Source organism: Etheostoma cragini, chromosome 21 (assembly GCF_013103735.1).
Source record: "Etheostoma cragini isolate CJK2018 chromosome 21, CSU_Ecrag_1.0, whole genome shotgun sequence".
Taxonomy (NCBI): Eukaryota; Metazoa; Chordata; class Actinopteri; order Perciformes; family Percidae; genus Etheostoma; species Etheostoma cragini.
Window position 1 is genome coordinate 12,935,724 of NC_048427.1, and position 10,484 is coordinate 12,946,207.

General features: G+C 40.6%; 2 protein-coding genes across 3 annotated transcripts in view; one reads left to right on the forward strand and one right to left on the reverse strand.

Annotated features, from left to right (window-relative positions):
* Window positions 1-169: 169 nt before the first annotated feature.
* On the reverse strand, window positions 170-8,428 carry LOC117936851 (cAMP-dependent protein kinase type I-alpha regulatory subunit). The gene is made up of 10 exons (XM_034860292.1): window positions 8,161-8,428; window positions 6,378-6,593; window positions 2,714-2,884; window positions 2,536-2,627; window positions 2,378-2,439; window positions 2,241-2,287; window positions 1,982-2,140; window positions 1,802-1,862; window positions 1,501-1,622; window positions 170-277 (listed from the first exon to the last, which is right to left on the reverse strand). The coding sequence occupies exons 2-10, from the start codon at window positions 6,549-6,551 to the stop codon at window positions 185-187; spliced, it is 981 nt and encodes a 326-aa protein (XP_034716183.1). The 5' UTR covers window positions 6,552-6,593; window positions 8,161-8,428; the 3' UTR covers window positions 170-184.
* Window positions 8,429-9,488: 1,060 nt separating this feature from the next.
* The window catches only part of LOC117936848 (WD repeat domain phosphoinositide-interacting protein 1-like), a 7,332-nt gene continuing 6,336 nt past the window's right edge, over window positions 9,489-10,484 (forward strand). The window contains exon 1 of one of the 2 annotated variants that reach the window (XM_034860290.1): window positions 9,489-9,904. In XM_034860290.1, coding sequence (XP_034716181.1) covers window positions 9,819-9,904 — 86 coding nt within the window. In that variant the 5' untranslated portion in view covers window positions 9,489-9,818. The remainder of the gene's footprint in view (window positions 9,905-10,484) is intronic. The other variant, XM_034860289.1, reaches the window with a different exon arrangement.

A 10,484-nucleotide genomic window follows, 5' to 3' on the forward strand; every position in this document is an offset into this window, starting at 1 on the left:
ACACACACACACACACACACACACACACACACTTTAAAATCTAAAAAAAACATACCATAAATCCTCTGACAACAGACATAGAATGCCATTTTGGTGGCGTGTTTAGTAACACTAGTTCACTTTACCTTACAACACTACCACAAAACAATAGAAAATGATGACATAAGACTGCTGTGGTGACGCTTTAGTTCTTACCGAAGTAGTCAGAGGGTCCTAACCTCCCCACTTCCACAAACTCCTCGTTCTCTGAGCGACGCTGCAACACAGCTGCAGAACCCTGAGACATACACACAAACACACACACACACAGACACTCGCAGCTTTATCTTGTTTGACCCTTGAGTATAGCTACAAGAGCGCTTGTATCAGAAGAAACCTTATCATCACTATAAAGGTGCATGTTTAGAACAAGCTAAATGCCTGCATGCATAGAAGGGTAGCAAATGGGTTTTGAAATAATTGAAAACACTTTATCATACATGTGAGTTTAAAGTCAATTACTGGTCCATTTAGCACATGAACTCATTTAATTTGTTAATGGTGAGCAACAGGAATACAGCCTGCATTCATTCACTACATCTTCATGAATCATGCATTAGTTACTATGAAGCATTTGGTCTTTACCATTATGACAGAGAGTTATCAATTCTGTTTAGGTTCAATCGATCAATAAAACAAATGAAGACATAACAAAACACTTAACAGGTATTTACACTAAAGTAGAAATACAGACATTAGAAGTAATTTAGGAAAGTTGAGCTGTCAGCTGAGTCACAACTGGATCACTTTAGTACCATTAAGTGACAACAATACATTTGTTTTGATGAATATCTAATACTTTGATGCAAGTCATTTATTTACAAATCTATGCTCTTGATCAATCAGTTAGATATGTGTGTGTGTGTTGCGTTATTGCGTTAACTGTAAGATTCACTTATGATTTGTATTTTCAAATGTATGTCTGTGTGTGTAATGAAATGTCATAATGAGTATTGTCAAAAAAAAGACTGTAGGACCCCAGGAGGAATAGCTTTTAGTGTATGCTGAAGCTAATGGGGATCCAAATAAAACAAATATTTTCTTTACATATATCAAAATCATTAGAAAACAATTGCCAATAATAATTCAATGCAACAAAAAAAAAGGTCACATTTTAGCTTTTTATCATTCCGACAATCAATATGAATTAGTGGCAGATTCATTTTCTGTTGATCGACTAATCAATTCCAGCCACAGATCACTTCAGCTCATGGATACATGTTTAGGGTGAGGCAAGGGTTTCACGTCACCACAAGAGGGCATGGATTTGCGGATAAAAATAAATAAATATGTGAAACGGCACTGAGTGGATCCAACGCCCCCCCCCAAACTGTTTGATGTAACCAGGCCAACAGCCAATTAAAGGACTGATTGAACTCCAAAGGTAGAATACTGGTATTGTGACATATGTATATGCAGGCATGTGTGTATGTGAGAGAACGTCGGTGATGAAGTGTTTACCTCTAAGATGATGAAGAATTCATCTCCAGGCTCTCCCTGCACAACAATCTTTTGTCCGTCCTCAAACTGGACGGGCTCCAAGGCATCGGCCACTGTCAGGCGCTCCCATTTGTCAAGAGACTCTGAGAACACAGAAGAAAGGAGTCAGCTAAAATGACAGACACAACTAGAAAGGCTGAACCTGTAATGGTTATGATTTTAGACAAGATATTTTTAAATGCTCTTTTGGGGCTATTTTAATCTCTTAATCTTCTATTTGTGCGTCTTGGGAAGATGAGGAGGATTTGGAAAATGAACCTACCTAGAATGGACACTTTCCTGAGGAATTCCTCATACATCTTCCTCTTTCTCAAAGTGCTTCCCTGAAGAGAAGGATACTCAGTTAGTGTAATTGAAGAAGATGAAAATAAGAGCGAGGCCACACCTGCAGGCATTCATTCACAAGCTTTATGAACAGTGGTCTTTCTTTACATTGCCTTACCATCAGTATTCTCCTGTAGCTGTCTCTGTCGATGCCCCACAGCTTGACATTGGTCTTGGCTCTAACTGTGGCCGCCCTCGGGGTGCCGTATATCAGGGCCAGCTCTCCAAAGCTGCCTCCCTCCCCGATGCTTGTCACCCATTCATTGTTCACATACACCTGGCAGATTAGCGGGGTAGAAACAAAAAGGTATTACGATGCAGCGGTGACAACAGAAAAACATTTTCTGAGTTAATTATGACGAGGAACCGATACTTACATCCATCTCCCCTTGGTCGATGACATAGAAATTGTCACCTTCGGTGCCTGGGTGCGTACAACGATAGCGTTAGAATCACACAAAGACATGCTAAGATTTAGTTTGTTCAACTAGTCACGGAGAAGATGTCATCCTACCCTGCAGAATAACCGTTTCCCCAGCGATGTAGGTGACTGGAAACATTGCATCAAATATGTCACTGAAAAGGAGCAGATTTGTGATTTGATAAGCGTAACAGAGTTATCAAAACTTCATTTATAAAAAAGAAAAGAAAAACACTGTTCAAGCCAGGTACCTCCTCTCGTTGTCGTCCAGGTGTGAGAAGAGAACGTTCTTTTCAATAGCTTTGGCCAAGGCTGCCATCGTCTTATAGTCTTTTGGAATGACCTAATGTAAAACAAACAATCAGATTGTCAATGTAGATTTACGTGTTGCTACACTTTTGCAGCTGCTTGCACGCATGCGTGGCTGACCTTTCTGACATATGAGGCAGCATCCTCCTCTGTGTAGACCTCTGCGCTGAAGGCTCCTCTCCGCCGGCGGCCCTTTACCACGGGGTTCATGGGTGGAGACACCTCCTCATCGCGCGAGTCTGAACGGGAACTGCTGGCCTTCTGCTGGTTCTGAATCTGCTTGGTCTCCTCCTGGTAGGGAAGGGTGGTGAGGTGAGGTTCATCTCAGTTGCGCAATAAAGTGCCACACAAAGTAACACACAGAAACATCTAAAACAACTTACAATAGAAGAAAACCAAAAGAGAGGTAGGTTTGTGTGTGGGTGTGTTTGCGTGCGTACACACACACACACACGCACACACAATAATACACTACAAGACAAAAATCTAGTAATTAAAAAGGATGATAAGCTATAAAAGAATTCTAAAATAAATCCTACCTTGAATGAATAGGCTAGCTAGCAGCTAGTTAGGAGTGTATTGGTTAACCTTTAAGCTAGCAGACAAGCAATAGTTTTAGAAACACTTTTGCAAACAAGTCATGGTAGTGGTAATGTGGAATTCCAATGTGCAGTTGTGTGTTTTAATTTGATTTATGAATTGATTGAGCCTGAAAATGAGCATAATATGGGCGCTTTAAAACTCTCACTTACCATTGTGAACTGTATGAAGGTGTTGGATGGCCTTCTCCATCAACAGAGACTTCAACACTGCCATATCTTCCTATAAAAGGCTATTTTAGATCTACTTCCATCCTACCGTCTGACTTATATTAGTGTAAATGTTATCAGGACTTATAATCTTCTCTTCCAGGATCTTTTCCTTCTGTCTGTTACACAGGTTAGAAATGAGATCTCCCTCTACATGGAACAAGTTACAGAAATCCATGAAACTTAACTAGCTTGTCTCATTGGCTGCTTTTATAAAGGATGTTGACTGACTTGGAGGCAGCCACATCTGGCTGCAGATGTTTTGCTTGATGTGTTTAGGATTGTGGTTGACTAAGAGGGTTTTGTTGTTTCTGCTGTTTTTGTGTATTTTGTAATTGTTTGCTTGGCCAGGACACTCTTGAAAAAGAGATTTTTAATCTCACTAGCTAAATTTCCATCCACTTGTCAATCAAATTATCTGAAGTTCGGTAAAAAAAAAAAAAACGTAGAAAAAAATGTTCCGCCATTTTGAATTTTTTTAAAAACGCATTTTTGGGATGTCCTACACCGTAGCTTCGATTGCCACCAAATTTCTTTGTGAATTATCAGTGGATCAAGCTTATTACAAGTTGTGTAAAGCATGTCCATATCTCAATTACATTTCAAGTTATTAACCACTGAACTTCTAAAGGGGCGTGGCTCTGGACATAAATTGACACAAAATAGCGTAATGCCAATCCTCATAAAAATTACAGGGTATGTTCAGATAAATGCACTAGATCTACCCAGACAGTCTTATATACATACGCCACTAGGGGGCACTACAAGGGCAAGATAGGTGAGAGGCCTCACACACATTTTACTCTAAATCATATTTGTTGTTATATATTGTCCATTCATCAAAAAATTTCTGGATGTGACCTCATAAATAACTGAACCACGCCCTGAAAGTTTCATTCAAACTTAACACCAAGGGGTTTTACAAATGCAAACAAACTGCAGGTGATATAGCGCAAATAAGCCTATTAATGACTAAATGTTTGTCCAATCAACAGATACTTCCAGGGAATGTTTACATAAAGACCTCACACATACACTGCAAGTCTCATTCAAATTGACCACTAGGGGGCCCTTTAAATGCACAATAACTGGACACGGAATGACGCAAATCAAGGTTTGAGCTTGGAATCGCAGCTTGCGGCTTCATTAGCAATTGTTTTTGTGTTGTCATGTGTTTTTCTCAAATTGCCGTGAGCTGGACTGAGCTACATATCACACTGAATGGAAATACATGTTTTTGACAAATCAGTTGTAGGCATTTTAAACAAAGTGCACTATTTGTCCAAATTGTTACAAAGCTTGCAGGATGTATGTATGTATGTATGTATGTATGTATGTATGTATGTATGTATGTATGTATGTATATATATTTATTTTTTTTTAAACAAAAAAAACATATTTTGTTGTACTGCACATTGCTGCTGATCCTGTTTTCACCCTGTGTGTTTAGGTCACTGTTTAGCAACAGAGTGAGATATCTCACTTCTTTACTATCTTTGTTGGGAGTTGTACATGCGCAGTAGCTAGGTAAGATCACATCAGCTAGATCAGCGAGGGCGCACTTGTGGAATACCTGCAGAACAGGGACACGTAAGTAGTTCTTTTGTAGATTATGGTGAACTAGTGTGTGTTGTAGCAGTGTTTTGCCATTGAGAACGAGCTAGCATGGCATGCTAAGGTTAGCCACCTCGTCTCAGCTAGTTACGCCGAAAGATTTTGAACAGCTCACCCGGAGACTGAAGGCAGAGGACATTCAGAAACCTGCATCTCACGCAAAACAGCATGGAGGTTGTTTTTTTTTAAGATTATTTTTCTGGGCATTTTAGGCCTTTAATGACAGGACAGCTGAAGTTGTGAAAGGGGAGAGAGAGGGGGAGTGACATGCAGCAAAGTGCCACAGGCTGGATTCGAACCCGGGCCGGCTGCGTCGAGGAGTAAACCTCTATACATTGGCACCCGCTCTACCAACTGAGCTATCTGGGTGCCCTGCATGGAGGGTTTTTGTGCGGGTTGAAGCACCAGAGACAAAAAAAAATAAAATAAAATAAAATCCCAGAAAAAGTGATGTTTTCATAATACGGGCACTTTAAAACCAGTAATGAACCTCAGAGATCCACAGTATACAGTGTCCAGTGCATGTAAACTCTGAGACAAAAGCATGCATGTATAAAATCACCACAGTCAAGCATAGACAAAAGAGGCAGCAGCCAGCCTTTTTCTAAATTTGAACAAAAGGGCAGGATTTGATTCTGAAATAAAACCCAAGTTTAAGTTTAAATCTTTTTGCTAGCTGCTAAATAAGAAGGGTATAAGAAAGATATTCATATATTAAAATACGAAGATATCTGTACTTGGAAACACAGTCAATCTTTGTACCCTGGGAAGTGAGGATTGGAGGCAGATTTGACTTCAATCTGGTTGACTCAGCAGATAAAATACCTCAACACCTGGAGCCCAAATGGTATATGTATTAACACTAACCTTAAAATCATACTATTATCCAAATAGAAAGTTACATGTTAGTATGAGTCTCCACCTAACTCCTGGTAAGTCATATTAGACTATAAGGCTATCCAAAGTTAATTCTTGATTAGTTTGTTATACGTCATTGTCTGTTTTTAAGTGTCAGAATCTTAATAAGCAAACTGTTTTGTACTATACATGTGTCCGTGTTGCACTCATTAAGATCTCATATGTTTCTTTGGTTTATTAGAACAGTTAAGCAGCCCAAGATATGTTTACGCTAACAGCCTCTGAGCCTGAAGTGAATCATTGGCCCTGTGCTACACATGCGCGACTTTATGAGAGGGGACCGAGGCTTCTGGTCTGTGGATGAAATTTTGGATGCCATCTACCTGGGCGGGCTGCCCAAGTAGAACCTATATATGGCAGACCCTGTAATGCTCATTTTCTACTAAATAATGTTTTGCTTTCCATCCACCGGCCCATAAGATAACACACAAACACACACACACCTTCTCCAGCCTCTCGAAGTACTCTCTGAGGAAGGCCATGGGCCTGTCCGGCCTGGAAGTGCACAGCTGGACAATGCAGTCCTTCAGCAGCTGTTGAATGTTGTGTCTCTGCACGTACTGCTCACACTCCCTCAGGCTCCGCTCCTCCTCGCTGCTCGTACTTCCAGATGCCATGACGACAACCACAACCCTTCTCTGTGACCTTTAACCTTTGTACTGGAGAGAGTGGACAGTAACAGGAAAAGGAGCATAGTTACAGATCATCGCTGTACAACATGGATTTACTGGATTACCAGAGAGCAACACTGCGTAGGGCTGACTGTGTGTCGTGATGATGAGGATTGGACAAAGAGAAAACGTGAGAATGTGAGAAAAATAGAACCAGAGTGAGAAGGCACTGAGAGATTGGGTGTTGTTTTGGCACTAAGAAGCCTGAGTGCTTCTTAGTGCCAGGAGTGAAAACTGGTCATATGATGTGACCGCACATATCTGATCACAAACAACAAACTAGGCACAGGCCCACTGTCCTAGGTTTATTTAGGGAAAACAATCTCCTTTTTACCAGCCCAAAAAAAAAAAAATTCTATCATAGAGGCAATATCATACACAAGGCCCAATTTTAGACAAATGGTGAAATTAAGGCCCAAAAAGTGCACTTGCTCTGGGTTTCAACATTTTAGGCCATGTTATTGCTGCTGAGCAAAATTGCCTGACAGATCCCACAGCATGTGATCAGCCACAGTGCTTCTTCATATAGCTGATCTTGATCTAGCCGTGAAGTCTAAAACAGGAAGGCCTTATTTAACCAACATTTGCATTGCAGATGAATAAATGAGTGAACAAAACGACTGATTCCATCTTGTCCCTGCAAGTGTATCATACATGTGCATCAGTATAATAGGATTCGGATCATTTCTAATCTGACTAGGCCCAGGGGAGATTACTAGCCATGTTATCAAAGATGAGGCTGGCACAGCCTTTATGCAACTAACTCCACTCGTGGTGGAAACTTGGCAGGCTTGCTTTACTCGAAACCTACCACAGGAATAACTAAGCAACAAATGATAAGGTTTTTGGACCAGGTGGGATGAATTGAAAGCTGGACTACAGACCCAACAACATGGCTCTTCTACCTATTAGTAATTCTTATTTATCTTGAATTATGTGAGATAGTAAAAGCAGGTTATATGATTCACATGGTAATTTCCTAATTTGGTTACTGAGCTGCAGCATCACCTCTGCTGTCTGCTAAGAAGCGGACTGTCAATTAAATTAGAGAAAACACTGCGATGCACAAATGACCTTGCTGAACTAGTGACAACGGGGTATGCTGGGGGGATGGGTAAAAATAACGAATCTAATGGTTTATAAATTGAGTAAATGTTATCGCCTTTTAGTCGGTGTGAAACAAAATGCCCTGTCCGTAACACCGTCTAGGTCAGGAAGGCTTCATATGAGGAGGTTGACGGCTGCAACCGAGTAACTTACAGCAAGGAGACGAATGCTGAAAAGCTACCTGCGTTAAATTATAATAACCAGTAAACACAAAAATTGTGAACAGTAAATTGTTTTATACGTTTGCCTATGTATCTTTGGCCGAGGTTATGTTGGTGTGTCTGGTGTAATGCCTAACGTTAGCTAACGTTAGCTCCGTGTAAAGGCAAAGCTCTCTTCCAATGACGCCATCTTGAGTTCTATCATAAACAAACGATAGACGGAGGGAACAAATTTCACCTATCCAGAGGTCATATGGTCCATTTACTGAAAAAACGCTAATACTCACAAGAATCTGTAAGTTTCTGCCGAGCCCTTCGATAGCGACTCGGGATGGATGATATTTCTTAAAGCGTATTGTTACCAGATCCTCCTCGCTTCGATTTTTTTCCCCGAGCCCTGGACCGCTGCCCCACCGGATAAGGCTGAGAACCAATCAACAGCCGTCACTGACGTCAATTCTTCTCGTTCTGACATGTGAGCCCGTAACCCCTGGCAACCTTAAAGGAGACTGCACGGAAACCGTGACGTCAATGAAATAGTTTAGAATTGAAAAAAAAGAGGAAAGAAAATCGATTGATATCTGATTAAAAATTAGCCTGAAAACACCAGGAATCTCTCAGTGTTGTCTTTATTTAGACTTCCTGGTGCACTGCAGTGTGCATGGACTTAATTAGATTTTTCTCAAGATAGTGTTATCTGCAAAAAAAAACTATTACATGTAAAAGACGCCTAGTTATTAAGCAAAAATGATAGCCCCTATCAGAACTACTTTATTTTATATAATATTATTAATGATGGATTCATATCCAAGCAGTATAATATTATTTTGGTTGAAAGGCAAATATTTTAATTGTTTTATATACTGCTGGGTAGTTTATGTTATGTATGTAAAATATGCATATGCAGAGTAAAAAAGTAACTGAAGCTGTCAGATAAATGTAATGGAGTAAAACGTATAATGTATCTCTAAAATGTAGGGGTGTACAAGTAACAGGTATAAAGTAACATAATATGGAAATACTTAGGGTAAGTAGGCTACATACAAGTATAGGCTACCTTACCAAATGAACGTAAGCACATTCAATGTAGGCTACTTCCACCAGTGACCATGTAATACATATTTGTTGTCTGTAACCTAATAAATAGGCTATATTACAATTTAGGGAATGTTCTAATACATTTGGGTTAAATAATTGAAGGTACGTAAACAAAATAATACTTGTTGCTACATTAAATTAAAACGTAAAATTAAAAAATAAGTCAATCTACGTAAATATAAGCTAAAAAAACTAAAATCTAAAAGGTCAAATAAAACCAACATAGCTTTGTTTAGCAGTTTCACATCTCTCCCAGGGGTCGACGATGTTTCGCCGTGTATCGCTGTATGGACGGGCAGTAAACAGTACAAGTCTTTTATCCAATGAAATCATCAAAACAATTCCTAGTAAAATGACTGAAAGTATAACTGACCAATCATCCATTTCCCCTGGTAATATGCGGCTCTTGTTCGATTGGCAGCTATGTTGTTTAATCAAATTGAGGCCTTAAACAGCTCGACCAATGGGAACGCCGGAAAGAAAGGGTTGACATCTTTGTAGCCAGCCAATCGCGATGCACCTTGGGGTGACGCATCCACCCATCAGCTGTTTTTGTTTTGCTGTGTGACTATTGGAAGTTAATAACATAATAACAACAGTGATCGACTGGCTCAAGTTCAACGGCCCACCAGGGAGGTGTTGCCCTTCATTTTACATCCTGTTCACATTCGGGATAGTTTACTCGTTGCGTGATGTGTTGCGTCTGAGCCAAACTGCCCGGACATTCCGCTCTCCCTGAAGAGTGTGAGCGTGGCGCTTGGAGTCGGGGGCAGAGGAGGGGAAGCGGGTTCGGAGCCCAAGGCCTCCGACCTCGGCCAGCGACAGGGGAGGGTATTCGGCGGCGGCGATGGAGTCCCAGGAGTCCCAGGAAGCACCGGACGGTCCCGGAGTGGACAGAGCCTTCATCTGTGCCTCGTTTAACCAGGACACCACGTAAGCAACCGGGCTGGGCCCACTCAGCATGTACTCAATCTCCTTGATGCACCTGACTGTTGCATACTTATTGACTGTCTCATTTACATCCTCTGGTTATTTTCTATCAGTAGAAGAGCGCCAACAATCAGCCAGTTGGGTGTGTGCGTCCAAAATCTACAAGCTTCTGTGTGCCTCATTAAAACTTCTAGATTAGTCGTAAGCATCTGAAAGTGAAGTAGGCCACTGTGTTAATGTTGAAGGCCCGTTGCATATTAAACTAGACGGTAACCAAACTTGTGTTTTATAGACGACTGATTAAAAATAGGCCTATTCTATAGGGTCCCTCGCAAATTTCCAGCTCATCGCCTCCTTGATTCACAACACCAAACATGTTAGATTCTAACATTTAACTGTGAGAGCCAAATGTGAAATTTGGGTTATAGCAATATTATTTAAAGTAACTTTGCAATCAGAGGTTCCTGTGCCATTTGCAGTGACCACCCTATACTTTGGACCACACACACACTGTAAAACCTAACAGCCCATCTTAATAAAAGAAGTAATTTAACATAACTTAAACCTCTCAAGAAGTTGGAGT